We start from the raw sequence: 26,003 nt of genomic DNA, 5'->3' as shown, positions 1-26,003 counted from the left end.
AGGGGAAGAGGAGGGTGAGAAAGTACAGAGATGTATTTAAGAACCATGGGAACGAAGAAAACTTAGTTATATTTAGTCAGGATTTTTGTTTGTTTAAACAGAAGTATCAATAGTTTTGTGAATAATTTCTCATGTTTCTTTTACATAATTAAGTTTTAATATAAGAGGATAAAATCAAAATCAGTACTTGTTAGGTACTATTTTAATAATTTTCAAATGTTGAAACATCTACTGAAATAGTTGAAGTGATTCCTAAGAATTATGTGGTTTCCCTGTAAAAAGTACTTAGTTGTTTAGCTCACCTTTTAATTCAGTTGCAGAGTTGGGACAATTAAATTTTTAATCATTTTGAAAATATTTATAAGAAAACTTAAAGGTTCCCTGAATTAGAAACATATGACTCAGGGATAATGTTACATGCCAATGAATTGTTGGTCGGGGTCATTCCTTCACTAGTGGAGGATAAGTCATTTTGTTTCATACAGGATAGCAGGCGTCAACCAGAGGTGACTTTGCCTTGCAGGGGATATTTGTCACTGGAGACGTTTTGGTTGTCACAACTCAGGGTGGGGCGTGGGGTGCTCCTGGGATCCAGTGCGTAGAAGCCAGGGATGCTGCTAAATGTCCTATAGTGCAGGAGTCAGGATCCTAAAATAGTTATCTGACCCAAGATGTTAGTAGTGCTGAGACTGAGAAATTACAACATAGGACATTCCTTGAGAAATTTTAGCATAGACATTCCTAAACTATTAATTTTAAAGAGGACAGGGAAAGGTAAAGGAGGAAGGAACAACCATACATTCTTGCCATGTCACTAGGATGGTTGTGCCCGGTAGGGGCTGGTTGTGTTTTTTTCTGAACCACCATTTGTTGTTTTTTGCTTAAATAAATGGTGTTTAAGTAGTAGTTAGGGTTCCCAACCAAGCCACAAAATTCTGTTTAGTCCTTATTGTAGCTGGAGGATTATTGAAGGAGGCCCTACCTTGGCAGCGTTTTACTGATTCCTGGATATGAAGTGATATAAAAGATAGCTGTTAGGAGCATAGTCCTTGGTAGCATGTACAAATTGAGTTAGAACTCCACTTTTGCCACTTCTAGCTGTGTATTATTCTGTACAAGTTACATAATCTTTAACCGAGCAAATTACTTAACCATCACCCTCTGAAACTGACTGTTATTTTGTGTAAATCAGTCTGTCTTAGGATTGGTTTTAGGAATAAATGAAATAATGTGTGTTAAATACTTCCTGGCTCACAGTGGAAGCTTAGTAGTAAAGGATAGCTGTTTTTACTGCTAATGCTGTTAATATGTAGGATTTAAGATAAACACTGTTTAAAGCATTATCAAGAACATACTTGATATTTGCCAACTATACCTCAATAAAGTAGGAAAAAAGGTTCTGAAACACTGATGAGACTTTGTAAATGAGGGTGTTCATGAACCGTAGGTATTTTTATGAGCATAGATCTTGGAGGTACCTAACAATGTGATTTTTGCCTTTTTAACAGAGATGTATTAGGTTGAAATTGTGTATATCTCTTTCCCCTCTTCCCACTTCACTAGGTCATTGCTGAAGCCTTAAATCAGCTAGTTCCTCAAAAAGCAAATCTTGTTTTACTGTCTGGTGCTAATGAGGGAAAATGTGACCTCAAGGAGAAATGGTTTGGAACTCAGTATAGTATAGAAGGTAAAATATTTTAACAATTGTCTTACATTTAGGTATATTTAACTTACCTGGAACGGTTTAATAATTTAATGGTTCTAGAGGGGGAAAAAGTATAATTTTTTTAAAAGTTCACTTTGAAATGAAAATTACTTATACTACTGCACAGGAAGTTATTTTCTGCTATGTTTATGTTTACCGACTAGTGAAAAAATTCTGTTATCTTGGTATTTTAGGGGCAGAGTTTTGACTTAGTTTTTGAAAAATGCTTCTCAAATGTCAGTGTGCATTTTTGTCACCTGGAGATATTACTAAAATACAGATTATGATTCAGAGGGTCTGGGTAGGGCCTGAGATTCTGCATTTCTCTTTTTCTTTTCTTTTCTTTCTTTTTTTTTTTGAGACGGAGTTTTGCTCTTGTCCAGGCTGGAGTGCAATGGCACCATCTTGGCTCACTGCAACTTCTTCTGCCTCCTGGGTTCAAGCAGTTCTCCTGCCCCTGCCTCCTGAGTAGCTGGGATTACAGGCATACACCACCACGCCTGGCTAATTTTGTATTTTTAGTAGAAACCTGTCTGGGGTTTCACTATATTGGTCAGCCTGGTCTCGAACTCCTGACCTTAGGTGATCCACCCACCTCAGCCTCCCAAAGTGTTGAGATTACAATTGTGAGCTACCGTGCTCTGCCAGATTCTGCATTTCTGACAATCTCCCAGGTGATGCCAGTGCTGCTGGGACCACACTTTTGAGTAGCACGATTCTAGAATGCCTGGATATGTGTCAGTCACAGTTTTCCTGAGAAAGGAGAATTGATTTGTAGGCCAGCTGATAACTAGTTTATTATTAAGAGAATGTTGAACATTGCATTGTTTATTGGGTCAGTTTATTTTTCTCCTTTACAGATATCGAAAACTCTTGGGCTGAACTGTGGAGTAGTAATTTCGAATTAAATCCAGATCTCCATCTTCCAGCTGAAAACAAGTACATAGGTCAGTAAAATAGCAATTTTTATACATAATCCATCCATGTGCTAATAGACACCTGTATAGCACATTATATTTTACAACATATCATAGGAATTTATATTTGAGATTCCCAGTAACATTCTGAGGTTGGCATTACTATTTTCTTACTTTTCCAAATGAGAAAACGGGGGGTCAAAAAAACAAAGTGACTGGTACAAGACTGTTCAGTTGGTGAATGAGAAACCAGGACTTAAACACAGATCTTGGGACTCTGAAGTTTATGCTTTATTCTGTATAGCGTAGCTGATTCTTCCATACCAGTCTCCTTAGGGATTGCCATTATCTTTCCAGATTGTTCTATTGCTTTTCAAACTGCAGGTGGCAGCCCATTAGAAGGTTGTGAAGTCAATGTAATAGATTGTAAGGTCAATGTAATGAGCCATGAAAGCATTAAAAAATGTTAGAATAGAAAATAGCAAAATGTTTCATTGCATGTAGAAAGAATGTTATTTTAAGAACTTTTGTTTCAGATGTCTGCCTATCTGTCTACTAGCTTGCAGTGGAAAACATATTTCTAAGTGAGTTGCAGAAAAAAATAATTGAAAGCTACCAATCCTAGGTCCAAGGTTTTAGAGTTGCTTATAACTGTAATTTACTCAGAACACTGTATTTCCCAGCCATTCATTACATGTCTAAGTATATACCCAAAATAATTGAAAACAGGTACTCAAACAAATACATGGACCTTCGTGTTCACACAGCACTGTTCACAATACTCAAAAGATGGAAACAGCCCAAATGTCCATCAGTGGATGAATGTATAAACAAATTGTGATGTATACATACTTTAGAATATTACTCATAAAAAATGTAGTACTGATATATGCTATAATGGGGAAGAACCTTGCAAACATCAAGCTAGACACAAAAGGTCACAGATAAGTCCATTTATACGAAATGTTCAGAAAAGATAAATCCGTAGAGACAGAACATAGATTGATGATTGATAGGGGCTGAGGTGAGTGGGTAATGAGGAGCAATCCCTTAAGGAGTAGGGGATTTCCTTTTGGGGTGATGAACATGATTTGGAACTAGCTAGAAGTGGTAGTTGCACAACATTGTGAATGCTTCTGAATTGTTCACTTTAAAATAACTAAGTTTATGTTATGTGAATTTGCCTTCCATTAGGAAAAAAAAAGCCTTTTAAAAAAAGTATTAGCCAAGTGCTGTGGCTCATGCCTGTAATCCCAGCACTTTGGGAGGCCAAGGCGGGCACATCACCTGAGGTCAGGAGTTCGAGACCAGCCTGAGGAACATGGAGAAACTTTGTCTGTACTAAAAAATACAAAATTAGCTGGGCATGGTGACGCATGTCTGTAATCCCAGCTACTTGGGAGGCTGAGGCAGGAGAATCACTTGAACCCAGGAGGCCGAGGTTGCAGTGAGCTGAGATCACACCACTGCACTCCAGCCTGGGCGACAAGAGTGAAACTCTGTCACACACACACACACACAAAAACACACACAAGGTGTTATCTATGTTAGACATTTCAGTTTCACATCTTGAACTGTAAATAATCTAAACAACCCTGTTAGTTTATTATTTCAGTTTTTTGAGTTAGGGTTTCACTCTCTTGCCCAGGTTGGAATGCAATGGCATGATCATGGCTCGCTGCAGCCTTAACCTGCTGAACTCAAGCAGTCCTCCTGTGTCAGCCTCCTGAGTAGCTGGGATTACATGTGTGCACCACAATGCCCAGCTCATTTTTAATTTGTTTCTAGAGATGTGGTCTCTCTATGTTGCCCAGGCTGGTCTCAAACTCCTGGCTTCAAGTGATCCTCCTGCTTCAGCCTTGTAAAGTGTTGGGATTACAGGCATGAACTACCATGCCTACCAAATCCAGCTCTTTTACATAAATATAGCAAGTACTCAAATTTTAAAAATTAGCTGTTTTTCATCTGTGTGTTGATGAAACTGTCATTTTAATTAACCAAAAGGAAGAGTTTGACTTTGTTTGAGCAGAACAATTTTGTAACTTTTCAGATGTATAGCATAAGCTTGGTAAAAGGCATTCTCATGAATTAATGGATTGTTTCATAAATTGGTTTATGAAGCTATCCTGACTAAAGGCTCCTCTCTCAGTTAAAATTGTCTTTAAGAAAGGGAATGAAGCAGAATGTGTAGCAATCAGAATCAGTTCTTGGGAAATTCCAGATCTTTAGAGTTTATTTACTTTAAGACCAACATAGTTTTCCCTTCAGTATTGGTCTACTAATTTAATATATTCTAGTATTTGAATTTGGCTTATTTTTGCCACACAGAAAAGTTACTTAGACTCCTGAAGCCAGATTACTGGGACTCCTGCTGAAATACTTGAGTGAATTATTATTATCTTCTTTTATTAGCCACGGACTTTACGTTGAAGGCTTTCGATTGCCCTGAAACAGAATACCCAGTTAAAATTGTGAATACTCCGCAAGGTTGCCTGTGGTATAAGAAAGACAACAAATTCAAAATCCCCAAAGGTAAAATGTTGCCCTCCTGTTACTTCCCTGCTGAATTCCAGTGTTCTCTTTAGATGCTCTGTTTGACATGTGATAATCTGCTTGCTATTTTGGTCCTCCTTTGTGGAGAAGGCTAGGGCTGGGTGCCTCTATCAGCCACCTTGAAGCCCTCTCACCCTCCCTAAAAGGAGTAAAATAAGTAAAACAGATATTTCTCCACTTGGCAGCAACTTGTTTCCCCTGTGTGTATCACCTCCTTCTCTTTCCCCCTTCGATTTGAAGACCTTTTCTAGGCTTATCCACCAGATTTACACTGTGCTCCTGTGCTGTCGCAGAAATCCTTGTGGACTCCAGTGTCCAGGAAATGAACATTTAAGGCTAGAATGAAATTGTTTTTAGGTTTCTTTCTGTCAATTAAATGAAAGCAGAGCCAGGTATTTGGCCATCTTAAGGAATTGGTGTTATTTGAACATTGTTTTTAAAAAGAAGTAAGAATATACAAGGGAATTATTCAAAGACATAATAGATAGCCTAGTCCAGCATTACAAATGTGAAATCCCCACCAACTGCCTCCTTCTACTATTTTGTTTTCAGCATAAAGGAAGCATAGTATAGAGTCAAGTAGACTCTAAAGTTCTTATCTTTAATATTGTGGCCCTAACTGTGTTGCTTTTTACCGTTCTGTTCTCGAACATGGCATAAGGAACTTATTGAAGCCACATGGAATCATAGGCTGGGTGCTCTTGTATATCCTTTAACCCATCTCCCCAACCTCAAAACACAACTGTATTGTAGTTGTGTGGGATTCTTGAGTTTATTGGGAAGTTATTTTCATTATTTTTTTTGAATAACTTAGGAGTTTCTAAAAACCTCCTTAAATTCAGTTTCCTTGGAAAGCCTCTGCTATAAATTTGTGTGAATGTTGGGGTTGTTCCCTTAATGTTCTTAACATCTGTGCTCTAAGAATTTTTCCTGACTGAAGCTATTAATAAATACGAGTATTTATAGGCCTCTCTGTGTATCTGCCCATGTGTCTGGTCTTCCCATAGATTAAAGAGTGCCTTCTGGAACTCGTTATTTGGAATGGTAAATACTACTTTTTGAAGACCCTTAAGAATAAAGATGTAATGAGGATTTAAGGATTAATAGTTTATTTCAGAATTAAAAATATCTATATTAGGGGAAAATAACAGATGTATAAAACATTTGAGACCCCTAACCTTTTCTATCTATGGTCTTTTTTCTTTCAGCATATATACGTTTCCATCTAATTTCACCCTTGATACAGAAATCTGCAGCAAAGTAAGCAAGTGTCTTTTTTTCCGGAAAATATATTTTTTAGTTATTGAAAAACTATTTTGTTTGTTTCATTCTAAATCATTCTGTCATTTTCTCTATCCATATTTGAGCTATGTTACTGATTTATGTATTTTTTTCTGTGCTCCAAACAAGTTATTTGTATTATTACCAAACATTAAAATGGAACTGTGGCTGTTGCATTACCAGCGCCCATTGGTGAAACATGCTGATAGTGTAGACTAGAGCAATTAGTTCCCAATTACTGGATGGGGAAAAGTCCTTAAAGATCAGTTTGGGTGAGTGTCCAGTCTATAATGAGACTGATGGATCTGTTGATTCTGTATTTATAGAATACCAAGGAATGTGATTATTCCTGTTCTTAGCAAATCCCTTATATATTTACGTAGACAGCTTTCATTGTGGGAGGCCAGAGAGCCTAAAATGTATCTGAACAGAGGAAATACTTGGGAAATGTTGGTGCATTTCTTCTTTCTTTTCCTACTTAACTGTAAAATCCAAACTTAAAATGACAAGCAGCACTAGAATTTGTTAATATTCACTCTAAAAAATGCATTCCCATACCTCATATTTTTAATCAGTCAGAATGCCTAGGCTTGGAGGGTAGACAGAGCCTTCAGGCCAGTGCTGCTGATGCCTATTCCATTTACTTCATTGTACAATATAAATATTATCATTTTGTATGTGTACCTGATGTGAAAAAGATTGGGAAGCACTGCTGAAGGTAGGAATTCTATAATACACCTCTGAAACTGAATCCTGAGTAAGCTGTATTACCTTTGAACTCAGCATACAGTTTTACATTCTGGAGTAGAGAATTTATACTCTCTAAAAATGAAGCTGCTTACTCTAAATTGAAGCAAATCTATTTCCTGTGTCTTTCTTACCAATTAAAGATGCCATTTGCATTTTGTACTTCTTAGTGTGGTCCTCTTTGATATCTTTGTCAATATCCTTACGCACAACCTTGCGGAACCAGCTTATGAAGCAGATGTGGCACAGCTGGAGTATAAACTGGTAGCTGGAGAACATGGTTTAATTATTCGAGTGAAAGGATTTAACCACAAACTACCTGTAAGTACAAGTACTCTGTTTTCCTTAGAGAGAGCATTAAAATACCATATTTATATAGAGGTACGTGCATGGGATGCTGTACAGAGAAAGAAATGTTTATTAATGTGGATTATCTTGAATATTCTTGGCTGATGACAGCTATTCTGTGACTGACTCTACATAAGAACAACATATGTTTTATTAATTACTGGCAGTGCATGGGATTATAGTCCATGCTTTAGGATTGATTTCACTTCCCTTTGCTGTCAGTTTCTCCACAACCAACAGTGGCATTTAGGATTGGTTCTAGCTAAATTTTTTACCATACAGGAATAACCTTTTTTTTTTTTTTTTTTTTGAGACAGATATTCACTCTGTCACCCAGACTGGAGTGCAGTGGTGTGATCTTGGCTCACTGCAACCTCTACCTCCCGGGTTCAATCAGTTCTCATGCCTCAGCTTCCTGAGTAGCTGGGACTACAGGCACACACCACCACACCCAGCTAATTTTTGTATTTTTAGTAGAGATGGGGTTTCTCCATGTTGGCCAGGCTGGTCTCGAACTCCTGACCTCAAATGATCTGCCTGCCTCAGCCTCTGAAAGTGCTGGGATTATAGGCATGAGCCTCCATGCCGGCTGTGGAATAACAAATTTGACTGGTGTTTTGCCTGAAATAGAGTAGAACTCAAATGCTTGTGCCCTTCCTTCCTCATCTTATGCTCCTTCTCATTGTTTCAAGTATGTGTGTCTTGTTTCCCTTCTAAGTTTATGAACCTTTTTGAAACAGGGTCTGTATCATGTCAGTTATTAATCTCTTAGTGAGGAATATGTTCCAGTATTGCTTCATCAAAAACTTCTTAAGAGGAGGGAAAAATAATGGGTTGTTAGCTAAGACAGTTCGATTACTGAATACCAGGTAAAGTAATATAATATGCCCAATAATAAATTTTATATCTAGGTTTCTTGGGTAGAATATATATTATATTAAGATTTAGGGAAATAGGTTTATACGAGAAAATTTTTAGAGGAAAGGACCTGCCAGAAAGACCTGTGCTAGGTGGTCACAGCCTTCATCTTGGCAGAAACTCAAGAGAAGAGTACAGCTGCCACCTTTTTATGCCTTTTCCCTTCTCTGTCTCCCCACGGAGCAAAGATTGGTCTCAGAAGGAGACGCCATGGAATATTTTACTTTGTCAGCCTTCTAAGTCCTAAATATAATGTAGCTTAAGTTTCAAGCAGATTAAAGCCTAATTCAGTGGTTGTCATTTGGAAAATATGTTTTAGAATTACCTGGAGAGCTTATTAAAAATACAAACTATGGAAAAGTATTTGATGTTCTTTTATTTGTGAGGCTTACTTAGCCTTGATATTAAAACCTAATATAGAACATATATGTATGTATGTATGTATAGAAAACTAAAGATCAATTTTATCTGTAGAATATAGATGTAAACTTTCTAAAAATTTGAAAATTAAATCCAGTTTAGCAAAAAGAATAATTTAAGTACCAGGAATGCTAGGGTTGTGGAATATTAGGAAATTGATGATCATAAGTCACCATAACACAAGTCAAAGGAGAACCACTGTATGAATATAGTGATAAATGGTGATAAATCATTTGATAAATTTGAGTTGGCATTCCTAATAAATAGGAATGGAAGGAAATTACTTAAGTATAAAAACCTCGGCCTGGTGCGGTGGCTCACGCCTGTAATCCCAGTGCTTTGGGAGGCTGAGGCGGGTGGATCACGAAGTCAGGAGATTGAGATCCTAACACAGTGAAACCCTATCTCTACTAAAAATACTAAAAATTTGCCGGGCGTGATGGCAGGCGCCTGTAGTCTCAGCTACTCGGGAGGCTGAGGCGGGAGAATGGTGTGACCCTGGGAGGCGGAGCTTGTAGTGAGCCGAGATCGCGCCACTGCCCTCCAGCCTGGTCAATAGAGCGAGACTCCATCTCAAAAAAAGAAAACCTCAAAGAACTTATCAGCAGATATTACATTAACTGATAAAATGATGAACACTGACATCAGGAACAAGCCAAGAATAATCCACAATCATCTCTATTATTCTGTTATTGTTTTAGAGGTTCTGGCTATTACAGTAAGATGAAAAAATGAAATAAAAACTTTTTTTTGGAAAAAATATTTTTCCTTGCAGATGATATGATTATATTCTTAGAAAACCTCATATACCACTAAAATTAAAAAAAAAAAAAAAGGTGTGATATGGCTGGTCAAAAGACTAGTATATCAGAATCAATGACTTTTTTTCCCCCGTAGTAGCAGTAACCACTTAGAAATGGAAGCCAGGCACAGTGGGATGTGCCTGTGGTCCCAGCTCCTCCGGAGTTTGAGGCAAGAGAAATACTTGAGTTTGAGGATACTTAGCTACGATCGTGCCACTAGCCTGTGCGATATAGCGAGGTTCTGTCTCTGAAGAAAAGAAACAAACAAATGGATGGAAACAATCTTACATTTATTTACAATACTGAGGAAAAACAAATAAAATGGCTAAGAATAAACAGGAAAAGTATAGGACCTATCTAAGGACACACTACAAGTCTTATTGAGAACACCCATGAAATGATAAAAAAAAAAAAGGAAGAATTGTTCCCAATTTGACAATTATTTAGGATTTTGGACCCTTAAGATTCTTTAAGGCCAGGAGGCTGAGGCAGGAGGATCACTTGAGGCCAGGAGTTTGAGACCAGCCTGGCAACATAGGAAGACCTCGTCTGTACAAAAGCAACAAAATTAGCTGGGCATGATGGCGCCTGCCTGTAGTCCCAGCTACTCAGGAGGCTGAGGTGGGAGTATTGCTGGAGCCCAGGCATTCGAGGATACAATGAATTACGGTCGATAGTACCACTGCACTCCAGCCTGGGTGACTGGAGTGATATCCTGTCTCCAGGTTAACACCCAAACAAAAGGTCATTAGTAATTTTCTCGTGTCCCCCCCACAATGCCTAGTACCATGCTCGATACCCTGGTAAAAACCAAAGAGAAACATTTCCTTCCCTGATACATAGTAGATTTCCATGCTTCTTAAAGTGCTTCCTTCTTTTTCTTTTAGCTACTGTTTCAGCTCATTATTGACTACTTAGCTGAGTTCAATTCCACACCAGCTGTCTTTACAATGATAACTGAGCAGTTGAAGAAGACCTACTTTAACATCCTCATCAAGCCTGAGACTTTGGCCAAGTGGGTATAAATGAGATGAGCTTATATTTTGAGGACCTGAAAGTATTAGTCTTCCTATTAGGTGTGGGGGAATAAGGCTGTAGTTTCAGTGCTAATTTTCAGCCATGTTTGAATTGTGCTGTAGTTTAGGAAACCAGTCCATAATGTTAGAGTATATCTAACCCCAGCTTATGTAGCTAGCTGTGAATGGGACTGAAAGCAGCCTACTGTACTTAGAGACTAAAAGTAAAGAAGGCTGTTTTCACCAATCATTATACCTAAATAATAGTTAAAGAAGTGCTAGTTTTGGGCTGGGCATGGTAGCTTATACCTGTAATCCCAGCACTTTGGGAGGCTGAGGTGGGAGGATCACAAGCCTCGAAGTTCAAGACTAGCCTGGGCAATATAGCAAGATTTCATCTCTACCAAAAATTTAAAAATTAGTTGGGTGTGGTGGCACATGCCTGTAGTCCCAGCTACTTGGCAGACTGAGGTGGGAGGATTGCTTGAGCCCAGGAGGTTGAGGCTGCAGTGAACCATGATCATGTCACCGCACACCAGCCTGCATGACAGAGATAGACCCTGTCTCATAAAAAAACAAACCAACCAGAAGTAGTGCTGGCTTTATTGTAGCCCCGAATTATTTACTGGTGATTTTAGTATGTTGGTGATTAGTAGCAGAGTTAATCTGCTACATGTCACTTATCTAGCAATCTTAACTATCCAGAATTCAGCCAAGGTTCCAGAAGAGAGCAGAAAGGCAGCTACACAGTCTGTATGCTAATACTTAAACCCTCTGCTCATAGGCAATGCCCTTGGGCCTTCAGTTAGAGCCTGTTTTTACTACTTTAGTCCAGGGCTAATTGTAGCCTGTAGGATACTTCTGTGTGAATCAGAAAAAAGTATCCCTTTGGGGTACCCTCTATTAGCAGGTAGAGCCTTTGTGGGAGGGAGAGGAAAGTCCTCTGAACAGACATACCCCTTTGTGCACATGACTGGCTAGCCCCTACTTGACCTTGTTGCCCAGGGCATCTATAAATAGTGAACAGCACAACTTTATGTAAAGGTTCTGCTTTTGACACAGCTATAATGAACCCATCAGTTTCCAGAATTAGAAAGAAGGGGTCAGGAGTCAGTCATGTAATAACTGATATTCTGAACACAGAAAGTTACAAAAGCTATTAACCAGATATATGTTAGAAAGGACATGGACACAGGGAGGGGAACATCACACACTGGGGCCTGTTGGGCGGTGGGGGGCTGGAGGAGGGATAGCGTTAGGAGAAATACCTAATGTAAATGACGAGTTGATGGGTGCAGCAAAACTAACATGGCACATGTATACCTATGTAACAAACATCACGTTGTGCACATGTACCCTAGAATTTAAAGTATAATAATAAAAAAAAGAGTTATCTGCAACCATTGATGTGATAATGAATAGCCCTGCCAATAACTCATCAATACTACTTGATTTATTTATAAAAATACATTAAACACAACCTTCTATTTTATTAAAATTCAACTCCTGAAATTTACTTTATAAAAGATAGAATAATAATAAACCTGTTTGTTGAATATTTTTGTGCTAGATCTAAGAAATTTTATGTAAATCCATTAATTCTATCCAAGATGGTTACCTCTCATGAATTACTTCCCTTATTTTACAAATGAAGAAATTGAGTCATAGATGTTAGTAGATTTGTCAAATTCAAACAGCTTATTTGGGGTGGGGTTGTGGAGATGGGGGATGAAGCTAATCTGATTCTGGGCCAGAGCCATTACCTATATTATATTGTCACTGCAGTAATATCCCAAATGATGGCCTCTAGTGATTAATAAAATGTTAGTGAGATTTCAAACCAAAATAGTAATAATTTTAAATCAGTGTACAACTAAGTAAACTTGACTCATCTGGCAGCTTTACTTTTATGTGAAATATTTTACCCTGCAACTGAGACAGGTAAGTGCATTTTTGTACTGCTAAGTAAATTTGTTTAAAAGTTTGTGTATGTGATTTTCAGTACTTTTTTGGGGATTCTGATACTGTTTTCCCATTTTATATTGTGATAAAAATGCTCTCTCTTTAGAAACACATCCTTTATAGAAACTTGACCAAATATTTCTTTATTCTGAAGATTCATTTCTAATAACAAAACTTTGAGTATTTTTTTTTCTGCCCTCTGTACAGAGATGTGCGGCTTTTAATCCTGGAATATGCCCGTTGGTCTATGATTGACAAGTACCAGGCTTTGATGGATGGCCTTTCCCTTGAGTCTCTGCTGAGCTTCGTCAAAGAATTCAAATCCCAGCTCTTTGTGGAGGGCCTGGTACAAGGAAATGTCACAAGCACAGTGAGTGTGAGGCTCTGTAGGCCAGGTCTGAATGCAGTGGTGAACTCTGGAGTTGCACTAGTTCTTGCCTAAAGGGGAAACTGTAGTTTTGGCAGGCCAGCATTATCATATTCTGTTTAGGAGGGAACCTGACCCCTCTGATGCTGGGCAGCTTTCTTCTTAAGACTGCTGGGCTGGGAATGGTGGCTCACGCCTGTAATTTCAGCATTTTGGGAGGCCAAGGCAGGAGCATTACTTAATGTCAGGATTTTGACACCAGTCCAGGCAACATAGTGAAGTCTCATCCCTACAAAAAATGAAAAATTAGCCAGGCATGGTGGCACATGCCTGTAGTTTCCACTACTTGGGAGGCTGAGGTGGAAGGATCATTTGAGCCCAGGAGTTTGGGGCTACGGCACGCTATGATTGCACCACGGTATTCCAGCCTGAGCAACAGAGTAAGACCCTGTCTCAAAAGAAAAGAAAGAAAGAGAGAGAGAGAGAGAGAAAAAAAAATAGGTTGCTGGTAATAGACTTTGAGTGAAATGAGTTCGGCATGTCTATACTGTTAGTTACCTTTGTTGAAGATTGTGGAAACCATAAACAGTTTAGTACAGAGGCTAAAATGGGAGGAAGGAAATGGTGAGGGATATGTGTCCATATGTACACACATACATACATACATAGCCAGAACAAGTATGTCAAGCCTGTTTGTGACGCTAAGGTGCTAGGGCTTTATTCTGTAGCAATGGAGAACCATTGAAGGATTTAAGAAGATTTGTGGTTAAGAAATATCCAGAGAGACAAGTTATGAAGCTGTTTTAAAGTATAGATATGATTTCACTCATGTGAGTTATCTAAAGTAGTCAAACTCATAGAAGCAGAAAATACAATGGTGGTTTCCAGTGGTTGGTGGTTGGGGAGAAGAGGGAGGAGGCGAGTTATTTTATGGGTACAGAATTTTGGTTTTGCAAGATGAAAACGTTCTGAAAATCTGATCTACTGCACAACAGTGTGAATATAGTTAACATTATTGAACTGTACTCCCCCCAACACTTTTTTTCTTTTTTGAGACAGAGTCTCGCTCTGTTGCCCAGGCTGGAGTGCAGTGGTGCCATCTCAGCTGACTGTAACCTCTGCCTCCCAGGTTCACGCCATTCTCCTGCCTCAGCCTCCCAAGTAGCTGGGACTACAGGCATCCGCCACCACACCCAGCTAATTTTTTGTATTTTTAGCAGAGACAGGGTTTCACCGTGTTAGCCAGGATGGTCTCGATCTCCTGACCTCGTGATCCGCCAGCCTCAGCCTCCCAAAGTGCTGGGATTACAGGCGTGAGCCACCATGCCTGGCCCTGAACTGTACATTTTTAAAAATGGTTGAGATTGGCCGGGCGCGGTGGCTCACACCTGTAATCCCAGCACTTTGGGAGGCCGAGGTGGGAGGACCATGAGGTCAAGAGATTGAGACCAGCCTGACCAACATGGTGAAACCCCGTCTCTACTAAAAATACAAAAATTAGCTGGGCTTGGTGGCACGTGCCTGTAGTTCCAGCCACTCGGGAACCTGAGGCAGGAGAATCGCTTGAACCCAGGAGGCGGAGGTTGTACTAAGCCGAGATTGCGCCACTGCACTCCAGCCTGGGCGACAGAATGAGACTCCTTGTCTTTAAAAAAAAAAAAAATTGAGATTATAAACTTTGTGTTATTTTATCACAATAAAAAGTTGGAGTAAAGGCTCTGTGAGGTCGCCCATGCCTATAATCCCAGCGCTTTGAGAGGCTGAGGCAGGTGGATTGCTTGAGGCCAGGAGATCGAGACCAACCCAGCCAACATGGTGAAAACCCATGTCTACTAAAAATGCAAAAGTTAGCCAGGTGTGGTGGTGGTCGTCTGTAATCCCAGCTTCTTGGGAGGCTGAGGCAGAAGAATCACTTGAGCCTGGAAGGCAGGAGTTGCAGTGAGCTGAGATCATGCCACTGTACTCCAGCCTGGGAGACAGAGCAAGACTCTATCTCAAAAAAAAAGTTCGAGTGAAAAATGTTGAAGCCTGATGTTAGGCCAAATAAATGAAAAAGAATTGCTTAAGGCTGGGCATGGTGGCTTATGCTTGTCATCCCAGTACTTTGGGAAGCTGAGGTGGCAGAATCGCTTGAGCTCAGTAGTTTGAGACCAGCCTGGGCAACATAGTGAGACACCACTTCCACAAAAAATAAAAAGAATTAGCAGGGTGTGGCAATGCGCACCTGTAATCTCAGCTACTTGGGAGGCTGAGGTGGGAGGATTGCTTGAGACCAGGAAATGGAGGCTACAGTGAGCTGAGATCATGCCACTGTACTCCAGCCTGGGCAACAAAGCAAGACCCTGGTTTTTTTTTTTTTCTTTTTTTAAAGAAGTGCTTAAGAACTAGAAGATGACGGAGATTCACTCAGTGGGGTTGAGAGAGAAGGGAGTCTAGATGCCCAAATTTCTTTCTTGAAGCAGTGGGTTGGTGGAGAAGGAACAGTAATAAGAGTGGGAGCATATGAGGAGTTAGTTCTGATGCATATTGAGTTGGAAATGTCGGTGGGGCCTTGTACCTAAGGCTTTTTCCTCAGTCAGGTGCTTGTTCAAGATTCTCTCCCTAAACTGTTTGGCTATTAACCATCCTCCTCCATGGCTTCCCAGTTTCTCAGGGCTGGCCCTTTGATTGGAATATATAAATGGTCACTCTTGAAATTGTGGCTGCTATCCTCCCCTTTCTATCTTCATTCTTCAACCCCAAAACCAGCCTTAGTTTCTGTCTTGGCCACCAAAAGAATTTTAAGTCTCAGTCCACAAAGGGAAGAGAAGAAAGAGCTGCCTGCTTTTCCGAGCACCGTTGGAGTACCAGGCAAGGGCCTTTGGCACAGAGTCCTTAGTACCATGAATTTCCCCCAGTGGAAATCACTTTAGAGAAGAGCTCGTCCCTCCACTTATTCCTTATTTTATAGATAAGAAAACAGACTTCTTAAGAGGGGAAGAAGATATATTCACTCAGTATTAAATGTTACTTTCTTTGCTTTATCCAGGTTCTATGTCAATGGACCCAGGATTCTGAAACATAGTCCATGTTGTCATAAAGGCCACAGCCTAGTTGGGTAAACTAACACTGAACAATTAAGTTTGATCCAGTTGGGAATCTGTATATGGGTGAACAGATTGCCAAGAGAGCCAGAACAGTTAAGAGCCACTTAGTGTTCCACAAACACAATAAATCTTGAATCAGTCAATGAATAACTTGTCCAGCATTTAGGTCACCAACTATATCTGCTTTCCTAAAGCTGTGCAGTGCTCCCCAAGCAATTGGAACATTGATTTTAGTTGATTGTGGGTGAAATGAATGTCTAGAGAGCTTAATGTAGTTATTCTCTTTTGCGTCTTAGGAATCTATGGATTTCCTGAAATATGTTGTTGAGTAAGTATTTGAATTTTCTCTCTGGGGTTATGTGTTCTTACCAGCGAGAGGGCATGGAGCCACAACTCAGTTAATTGCTACTAAACACCCAACTGAAACACTACTTGTGGTAGATTTTTTGAGGCTGGTGTACAAAGCAATTGAAAAGTTAGAAGGCCTAGCTTCGTACAGTTTTTGGGTGCCTCAGTGACCCATACTGATTCTCTTGCAGCAAACTAAACTTCAAGCCTCTGAAGCAGGAGATGCCTGTGCAGTTCCAGGTGGTAGAGCTTCCCAGTGGCCACCATCTATGCAAAGTGAAAGCTCTGAACAAGGGTGATGCCAACTCTGAAGTCACTGTGTACTACCAGGTCAGTTGGGGGTACTAAAGACTGGTGGAAGGTCCAGTACCTGGGGATAAGTGACCCAGTGACCTTCAAGGCCCTTTATAGTTACTTCTGTAGTTTTATGCTTGGGACCATTTGTCCTCTTGAAGCAACTACATTTAAAAATTGCTCCTGTTGGTAAAATGGATCCTTCTGCAATCACAGTGAGGTATTGCTTCATTCATCACCTAAGTACTAATCTAGAGGACCAGAAACCGAGGTGTGGATGGAAATCCCTACGTGTGCCCCTAGTAGAACTCCAAGGAGCAGAAGGACATTTGTTAAGGGGCAGTTTTGAAAAGGAAACAGAAGTAAACATAGCCAAACAATTAAGACACAGCAAACAGAATGACTACTGGAGTCATAAATGTTTAAAGCACCTGAGAGGAAGGATTTATCACCTCTGTTTTAGGGTGACAACTCCATGATCCAGAGCCCCTTACTTCTTGAGGTCATACCAGCCGGGTCTCAAATTTATTCCTTTTGTCTTCAGATTCTGTGTTCTTTCCACACCATTCTATTGGGGTGGATGGTGCTTAACGTAAGGAAGCACTTGGCAATAATCACAGTTAGGCTATAGCCTGCTTTAACCTTGGTCCCACTCGCTTCTAGAACTATGGGGATCTTCCTTAAACCTTGCCTGTCTAGTCTGATTACTGACTTCCCAAATTCTGGAGCTCCTGTAGCTGCTGCTGTTACCTTGGGTTCCCTGCATCGGGAATTCACTTCTTTGTTAGGTCTTGAAGATCCCTGACTGGGCTTTGGGTGGGATGGCCTGATTATCATTTCTTTGTCTTGTATCTCTGGCCCTGGGCCTCAGCCTTATTCTGACATTATCCTGGTCTGGTTGTCAGGAGCAAATTCACTTGCCCAGTGTCACGATCATCTCGTTATTGAAGTTGTGTCTTGTCCTAGTCTTCTTAATGAGTAGTTTGATTTAGGAACAACAGCAATTTTGGAGCTAGGTTGGTAACATTTTTGTCCTTCTGTAGAGGCCCTGCTTCTCTCTGGAGCCTCTGTGGTTGTAGCATTCCAACCTGCAGCCTTTTCTAGGTTATGACTACCAGGTCCCAAACTCCACAAATGGTACGGCCTAGCCCTTCTTAACCTAGTCTACATTTTCAGTGCCTCTGACTGCCTACAACCCCAGGACAGGAGTACTCATTTTTGGCAGGATTTCACATTGTAAGACTATGTTTATAGAAATGCTTTCCATCAGTCACCTCTTAGCTTCTAATACAGACTGTTTCCTTTTGGAAACCATATCCTTTCTCAGAGAGCTTTGGTTTTGTTGTGGTCTTTTTAGAGGGAAACAGAAAATCTCAATGCTGACTAATCAGGTCTTGCAAGGGCACATAGGCATTAGCTTCTTCCTCTGGTGAGTGGGAAGCAAATGAGTCTGTGTGAGAGGAACCTGCAAGATCCTGACTCTGGGATGCACTAGCAACATCCTTGTTTATTGGCCTCCTGTTCTTTCATTCTGAATGCATTATTTTGCCAGTCTTGGGCAGCTAGCATGTGGTCCCAAAGCATGGCTTCTTCCTCCGAAATATTTTTCTTATCAACTGATTTTGGTCCGTGTGTGTGGCACCAATTCTTGTGTGTGGCACTATTCATTTTCTTTCCTCCTGAGGAATAGATCCAGATACATTTCAGGATTCCCCAGACATTTCCTGCTGTCTTCCTTAGGGCTTTGAGTTGCAAGTACTTAATTTTAGAATGTGTCCTCTGACAGGATCCGGCAGGTCAGGGATTATTAATCTCACTTTTGTTTGCACCTGCAATTCTATGCTAGTGCCGGGAGTACAAATGGTCAAGCTTGACTCCTGTCGTCATAGACCTTCAGTCTGGTGGGAAGGCAGATATGTAAACAACATCGAAGTATGATTAACTCTCTTGGGGGAGAGCATTGGTGGTGATACCTAAGTGGTTGCCTAGAATAGCTGGATTATTTAAAAGCCCTATAAACCATTGGATATTCAGTTGACCTGACAACCGTCTCTTCTCAGTCAGGTACCAGGAGTCTGAGAGAATACACTCTCATGGAGCTGCTTGTGGTAAGTGCACAGAGACAGAGGTTTCCAGCAGCCCCCGGCCCACTTTTCTGCCTGGGATAGGGACATGGGGAGGTCAGAGACCTGTGATTTGAAGGTGAGATGGTCATCTACTGTTCTCACCCAGTATAAGCATGGACAGGCACTAAGGGAGGCTGGACTTGGGAGGTATGTGAAACGCTCTGGGGAGAGAAATGGAGGTTTCTCTGCTGGGAGGAGTTGGGCTGATGGGCAGTATGTTGAATTACAGATGCACATGGAAGAACCTTGTTTTGACTTCCTTCGAACCAAGCAGACCCTTGGGTAAGTCTGCTGCAAGGCCACTGAGCTCAAGTAAGGGCCTAGGGCTAATTGCAGGCTGAAGTTCATCAAATATCCTTACTGAGCAGCCTGTTAGAGCTTCCTTCCATCTCACAGGGTGATACTTACTCATCCAAACTTTTGGAATTTGTACCTTGGACTATAATCAGGTTTTCCATGGGTCAAGTTTCAAGATAAGAAAAAAGGCTAGTGTGTGGTCCCCAATTCAGGAGAGGTATGGACGCCTTAACATTTTTGGGTCATTCCAGTCAGGATGGGCAGAAACTTTTCCCACTCCTATCTAGTGCCTCCAAGGCCAAGGCCCAGATGATCACCTGAGCTCATATAACTTTTCTCTCTGGCTGTAGGTACCATGTCTACCCTACCTGTAGGAACACATCCGGGATTCTAGGATTTTCTGTCACTGTGGGGACTCAGGCAACCAAATACAAGTGAGTGAATAGATGAGTGTAACCTCCTATTATGGGCATGGAGAGTAGGGGCTACATGTGCTTCCTTAAACCTTAGGCACCCCTGACCAAGTAGGTTTGCTCTGTTTAGTCAGTGGAAGCTGGGAAGATGGGGGTGGTTATAGATGACCTGTTCCAGGACTGATCAGTAGTTCCAGTGGCCGTATAGGATTTGATTCAAGTCCTGTGGTCATTGTGTGGGGCTTGCCAGTTTCTTCTCTTCAGGCAGACCTGAGGACAAGAAGGGAAAGGATGCCTGATCTGACAGGCATGCTATTTAGTTTTCAGATTTGGAATGGTCAAACATGGTTGTGACTGCTTCATTATGAGGATACCTGGAAACTGGGCTGGAGGTGGGGTGAGGGGGAGGGTCCTGTTCTCTTTCTTTCCTCAACTTCAGGTGGAATACTGAGGCCTGGGAAAACACTTTAGCCTTTTTTCCTGGAAATGTGTCTTAGTCTTAATTCTCTTTTACCTTCTGCCTGAGATCAGGTTTCTGATGACTTAATTGAAGATGTTTTGTTTCAGTTCTGAAGTTGTTGATAAGAAGATAGAAGAGTTTCTTTCTAGCTTCGAGGAGAAGATCGAGAATCTCACTGAAGAGGCATTCAACACCCAGGTGACTGTGCCAGCCTGGTCTTTTGGCCTTTGGCCCACACAGGTTCCCAGATACAAGTCTTAACAGGGCTTCGCTGGCCAGTTTTTGAGCTTTGCAGCTCCACCTTCCTCTTACCATAGTGTCCCCCTAGCTTCATCAATCCGTCTCATACTGGCATGTCCATCACAAGCCAGGCTGGACAGGGCCCAGTGTGTTCTGGGGGAAGTGGTATGTGGCCCCCCCTGAGCATTTTTCTTTTTGGTGGGAACAGGTCACAGCTCTCATCAAGCTGAAGGAGTGTGAGGATACCCACCTTGGGGAGGAGGTGGATAGGAACTGGAATGAAGTGGTGACACAGCAGTACCTCTTTGACCGCCTTGCCCACGAGGTAACATGGTTTTCAGAGTAAGACAGCTCAGACAAACTGGTGAAGGTTCCTGATTCTACAGGAATCAACAGGTTCATGCACACCAGCATTGTGTGGAAGAGAAACTCGAAACACTAGTCCTGGCCTGATTACTCGCTCACTTCTTGAGTTTTCAGACTGGCCTCTAGCACCTTAGTTGGCCACGTGAGCTGGGTGCTAATCCTTACCACACCACCACCAATTTCAATCAGAGCAGCTCTATTTTTATGCTATATATTGAGGTTTACAAGATTTTGTGGAGAAAACAGTTTTGCCATTTAAAGAAAACTGAGGACTCTTTGTCTTTATGGAGTTCATTATTCCAGGTGCTGGTCTTTTGACAACTTCTATTCCAAAGTAGTAAAACCTGTGAAAAACAGATCTGGATCCTGTACTTCAGTGTGACTTTGGTTAATATGTAGCCCCTATATGGTGAATTACCATAGGACATCATTGCTCTGTCATTGCTCTGTGATGGAAAGAGGCTTCATCTTAACGCAGTCTAGTTTTCTTAATAGAAGCAAGGTAGATTTCCTCAAGCCATGGTATGCAGCTACCATGTAACTGGGAGGTGACACTAAGGAGATGTGGGTGTTGGGCTCAGTGTCTGATATTTAGCTGTAATTAGAGCATCTGCTAACCTCTCTTGCCATTGTAGATGATTGGTATAAAATGTGAAGGTATGCGAGAGCTTCATCATTGTTTTGGTCTGGAAGATTAGGGGTGACCTGAGAATAGGAAGAATAAAATGTCTTCACATGCTAAGCAGGTCCAGGGACATCTGCCTGGGGGTTAGGTTTAAGAGCTAACTTTCTTCTTAAATTTCTTTCCTATCTTCCCTTCCCTTGTCAGATTGAAGCACTTAAGTCATTCTCAAAATCAGACCTGGTCAACTGGTTCAAGGCTCATAGAGGGCCAGGAAGTAAAATGCTCAGCGTTCATGTGAGTAAGGTTAACTCCATCCATTCTAGGGTTGTCGTTTACTGAGTTTGGGTGGTTATCAGAAATCTTAAACCCCTAAATCTGGTCAGCAGAATTTTCACTTTTGTCTTTGACCTCTTTCAGGTTGTTGGATATGGGAAGTATGAACTGGAAGAGGATGGTACCCCTTCTGGTGAGGATTCAAATTCTTCTTGTGAAGTGATGCAGCTAACCTACCTGCCAACCTCGCCTCTGCTGGCAGATTGTATCATCCCCATTACTGATATCAGGGCTTTCACATCAACACTCAACCTTCTCCCCTACCATAAAATAGTCAAATAAACTGCAGTCGCGTTGGCCTGAAGCAATGTGTATTTTAAAATGTGTTTGTATTTTATGGAGTTATACTACTGCCTTAGGGCTTCCACTGAAGTTTTGCACTGGCATCATAGCATTTGATTTACTTTTTATCCTTTCTTTGTTGAGACTAATAAACCCAGGGTTACTGTAGGAGCTGGCAAAGGAAGATTAGCAGAGTGGGCCAAGTGAGACCAGAAGGCTTGCAGCAGCACTTTGAGAAGCCCTGGCCTGTGTCCTCTCAGACTGAGAATCCACTTCTTGAAAGGCCTTATGTAACCAGTATATTGAATAACTAAATGCTAGGTATTAGTGTTAGTACCTAAATGCTAGGTACTAACTCCTGTGTGGTTTTTTTTTTTTTTGATGTATTTTTAAATAAAGATAGTTCTGTATTTCCCTTCAGAATGAGCCATTTGCTGCTGTGGCATTCATTTTATCATATCTATGTTGGTTCACTGTGGGGTGGGGATCTATAAATACAGACTCTTCCCAAACCCTCTAAAGCAATAAAACATTTTTGGATAAAATGTTGGCAGGCAGCCCTACATGTGCAATATGAGTTAAGATTCTGGGGAATCGCCTGGCAGGGCTAAAGACAGAACATAGAGTCTGAGAGGAAAAGAATGGATCCTCCATTTTTCAAGTGTCTTTCTGAAAAGCTAGCTCTTGTATTCAAGGTTGCTGAATAATTGGCTTCCAAGTTTAACCATAAAAGATAATAAAAGATGCACATTTTTTAAAAAAGGTTGGAAAAATTACTTTATGAAGCCTTAAGAAGCACTAAGAATAATTAATTAAACTGTAATCCAGGATTAGATACAATTTAATAATAGTTCAGTTCCAAAATAAAAGTTATTTTAAGTAAGACCATGAAATTTCCTAACACTTGATTTTAATACATTGCACTAATTTTCTAAAACAACTCAGAGGAACCCATATTTACAGTAGGCAGAATATTTATGAAAAAATCTGGCATCAGGTATATTTTATATATATATATGTGTGTGTATGTGTATATGTGTGTATCCCGAGATTATATGAACTAAGAAACAGGTTGTATATCTTAACAGCAGAACTAGAGTGCAGTTTCAGACTTGGATTTATAAATGCTTTCAACGTGTGGTGTTTGGAAAAGGAGAAGACATCATCTGGTTTTCAAAACCTGAAGTTTTTCTCAGGACTGAAATCAAAATCGTAACTGCCACAGAGGGAAAAGGGAAGCTTTTCCCCTTAATTGTTCATTTGCGTCAGAAAGTCCAGTATCCCTGAGATAGGAACCACTGTAATTAGAAGGGAGTGAACAGGTTTCTCCCAAAGGAAGATTGTTTGTTGCTGAATTATGCCTACTGCCCTGATCATCAGGTATAAACTTTGCATCTTCCAACCTAATGCTTGGCAGCACCAAGACGTTTCAGTAATGGTTCATCGTAAACCCAGCATTCTCCATCTTCATGAAATAACTGTAAGAGAAAGGGGAAGAATTTAATTACATATTTGCTTTGTACTTCTATAATATACTTATTTCATGTCTTCTCCCCAGCCTGACATTAGACTGAAATGAGTTTCAAGTAGGGACCAGGGATCATCTTGTTTATAAACAGTGTTTGGCACATCACTTCTTCAACATTCACTGAAATAAATTAGGAGGAATAGCACTTAGGAGGGTGGGGCAGGCAAGATTACCCTTGTCTCCCACTGAATCTCCTTCTCCTTCCTTTCTCGGGCTTCTGCTCTTTGTCTTTCTTCAAGCCTGTGCTTTGCTTCAGTTGCTGCATCAATGTCTCTGATTTTTAAGTTGAAAGTGACATCCTTCCAAAGGCTAAAACAAAGAGATAAGAGGAGCTGGCAATGTTGAGAATGAAAGCCTGCAGCCATCCTGAATGTAGTATAATACAATTCAAATGGCTTTAAGTGCTGTAGGTCACAGACTAAATCTCCTTATGCTGGCACCAGGGCACTGGAGTAAGGAACAGAGATATAGGCTCAGAAGACTCCACTGCTAGTTATCAAAGAAGGAAATAAGGGCTGCCTGATAATATGATAAGGTCAACAGAAGAAAAAGAATAGTGGAAGCTGAGACCTGGGAGTCTACTTCCGGCTCAATGTTTAACTTACTGTGTAACTCTGGGTCAATCAGTTTACCTCTGTAGGGCTTGAGTGTCCCTTAATATAAACTGACAGTTAAGAGGAACTGAGAAGTTCCATTTCAGAAAAACTCCCTTGGGTTTAACAATGTGATGGCGAAAACAGTATGAATGGAGAGAATAAGGGTCAAGAGGTAAATTACAGAGGCTTAAGGTAGTTAAGATGTGGCTTCCTTTCAAGGCCTTTATTCCCATTTCAGGAAAGAAGGTAAAGAGAAGTTAGCTAACTGAGCCATCCATGGTCACAAAGGTAGTAAGTGGTAGTTCTGATATACGAACCCAGGCATTCAAACTTGGTCTACACTATTATGCTCTGCCCTACTGTCTCTCAAACCCAGGCCTGTGCCTACGCCTAGGCAAAGTTTAAGCACTGCAGCAATAGTTACACTTAACAATGTCTGCTTACCTGCGGGATTCATACTCATTCTGATCTTCCAACTTCCTCACTTTCTTCTTGATTATAGGCAACTTCTTGGTATCTACAAAGACTGTATTTTCCTAGAAAACAATAGAGGTAGATGGCAACTAGACCCATAAACCCCTAACCTAATGTTAGGCGCACTGTAGTGCTTTTGACATTTCAAATTCTCTAGGTCCGAAATGCAGTTCACTGGCTCCTCCTGTTGATTTCATACCATCTTTCCTCTTTATTTAAGAACACTGCGTGGGTAGTAGTACAGACTGCAAGTTCCTTGAAGGAAAGGACTATCTTAACTCATTTTGCTATCTCTGGTGCCAGGCAGTCAGTAAATTTTATTATACAAAATCTTAAGTTGTGTATGAAAATCACAGATTAGTGCTTCATTTTATAAACATACCCCACATACTTAACATTTACTGGGTTCTTACTATGTGCCAGGCATTGTTTCACATATATTATTCTCAAGTGATTTGAGAGCAGAGAGAAAAGTTAAAATGATTATAATTACCTATTCTGCTGGGAGAAGGTGAGGGAAGGAAAGAAAAAGCTTGCCCTGAAGAGATGACATACATTGGAGCTGTCCTAAAGTCCCAGCTCTAATGTACTGCAGAAGGAAGAGCATTATGAAGGAAGTGCTAATGAAGGAAGCCAGAATAAGGGATAAAGTACAATCTAATGTAGCCTAAAACAAGTGGCAAAATAGAGGATCTTACCCCTGTTGCATATTTTGCATACATCACACCATTCCATTCCCCTTCAATTGAGCAAAAAGACTTCTTGTCATTTGGAGAACTGAACAGAAAAGGAAATACTTGTGTTAGTCTCAGGTTGAAAAGTATTCCACCAAAGAATCTGCTCAGTGTGGCCCAACTACGGAGTAGAGCACAGAAGAGCAACTGTGAAGTTTTTGACGAAAGCATCTTAACAGAACTGGACTCCCCAGGGCTCACTATAAGAATGAGGGCCTTCAGCAAGATGCTTATGAACTTGAGCTCCCAAGAACAGTGGGTTAGGGCAAGAACGTCCTATTCTGGGTGCAAGGACCATAATAGACTTGGCAAATTCCCTATCCTCAACCTGTCCACAGCCTAGTGGAGACACATATCACCACTGAGATTCTATGTGGTAAGTGCTGTGGTGAGCTTACATGGGCACTGGGGGTCAGGGAAGGCTTTGCTTAAGAATATAATGCTGGAGACCAGGCTTTCATCCTCAGGTTGAAAAGGACCTCTGTGCCAAATGGTGTGAATACTTTCCCTGAGCAAAGATCCATTCTGCAAAAGCCATAACAGACCTCTACTTGGACACACAAATATGGTATGTGAGAAGATAAGCAACACAGCAAAGGCCTGGTTAGGAAGGGCAAGGCATAAACAAGATTGAAAGAGGCCAGAAAAGGGGGAAATGAACAGGGCAGAGGGAGGAGAGCTGCTATCAATGCCTGAAACTTTCTTTCCCACTGTCCCCTTCCCCCCAGTTAAGGGTTCCAGAGTCAGAGAAAGTCATGGTGCCC

At 40.8% G+C, this 26,003-nt stretch overlaps 2 protein-coding genes across 12 annotated transcripts in view; one reads left to right on the top strand and one right to left on the bottom strand.

Annotated features, from left to right (window-relative positions):
- NRD1 (nardilysin (N-arginine dibasic convertase)) overlaps positions 1 to 21,947 on the top strand; it is a 99,122-nt gene extending 77,175 nt beyond the window's left edge. For all 3 annotated transcript variants that reach the window (XM_011973752.1, XM_011973750.1, XM_011973753.1), the window contains 16 exons: positions 1,564 to 1,687; positions 2,566 to 2,652; positions 5,035 to 5,154; positions 6,384 to 6,435; positions 7,374 to 7,524; positions 10,580 to 10,707; positions 12,878 to 13,040; positions 16,420 to 16,451; positions 16,663 to 16,801; positions 18,826 to 18,873; positions 19,121 to 19,173; positions 19,539 to 19,622; positions 20,169 to 20,259; positions 20,510 to 20,626; positions 21,497 to 21,586; positions 21,710 to 21,947. In XM_011973752.1, the coding sequence (XP_011829142.1) occupies positions 1,564 to 1,687; positions 2,566 to 2,652; positions 5,035 to 5,154; positions 6,384 to 6,435; positions 7,374 to 7,524; positions 10,580 to 10,707; positions 12,878 to 13,040; positions 16,420 to 16,451; positions 16,663 to 16,801; positions 18,826 to 18,873; positions 19,121 to 19,173; positions 19,539 to 19,622; positions 20,169 to 20,259; positions 20,510 to 20,626; positions 21,497 to 21,586; positions 21,710 to 21,907 (1,677 nt within the window). In that variant the 3' untranslated portion in view covers positions 21,908 to 21,947. The remainder of the gene's footprint in view (positions 1 to 1,563; positions 1,688 to 2,565; positions 2,653 to 5,034; positions 5,155 to 6,383; positions 6,436 to 7,373; positions 7,525 to 10,579; positions 10,708 to 12,877; positions 13,041 to 16,419; positions 16,452 to 16,662; positions 16,802 to 18,825; positions 18,874 to 19,120; positions 19,174 to 19,538; positions 19,623 to 20,168; positions 20,260 to 20,509; positions 20,627 to 21,496; positions 21,587 to 21,709) is intronic.
- Positions 21,948 to 22,663: 716 nt separating this feature from the next.
- OSBPL9 (oxysterol binding protein-like 9) overlaps positions 22,664 to 26,003 on the bottom strand; it is a 175,821-nt gene continuing 172,481 nt past the window's right edge. For all 9 annotated transcript variants that reach the window (XM_011973741.1, XM_011973742.1, XM_011973743.1 and 6 more), the window contains 4 exons: positions 25,204 to 25,282; positions 24,476 to 24,567; positions 23,609 to 23,744; positions 22,664 to 23,385 (listed from right to left, as the gene is read on the bottom strand). In XM_011973741.1, the coding sequence (XP_011829131.1) occupies positions 23,311 to 23,385; positions 23,609 to 23,744; positions 24,476 to 24,567; positions 25,204 to 25,282 (382 nt within the window). In that variant the 3' untranslated portion in view covers positions 22,664 to 23,310. The remainder of the gene's footprint in view (positions 23,386 to 23,608; positions 23,745 to 24,475; positions 24,568 to 25,203; positions 25,283 to 26,003) is intronic.

This window comes from Mandrillus leucophaeus, unplaced genomic scaffold, assembly GCF_000951045.1.
Source record: "Mandrillus leucophaeus isolate KB7577 unplaced genomic scaffold, Mleu.le_1.0 Scaffold14, whole genome shotgun sequence".
NCBI classification, from domain to species: domain Eukaryota; kingdom Metazoa; phylum Chordata; class Mammalia; order Primates; family Cercopithecidae; genus Mandrillus; species Mandrillus leucophaeus.
This window is presented reverse-complemented; position numbering and strand designations above follow the sequence as displayed.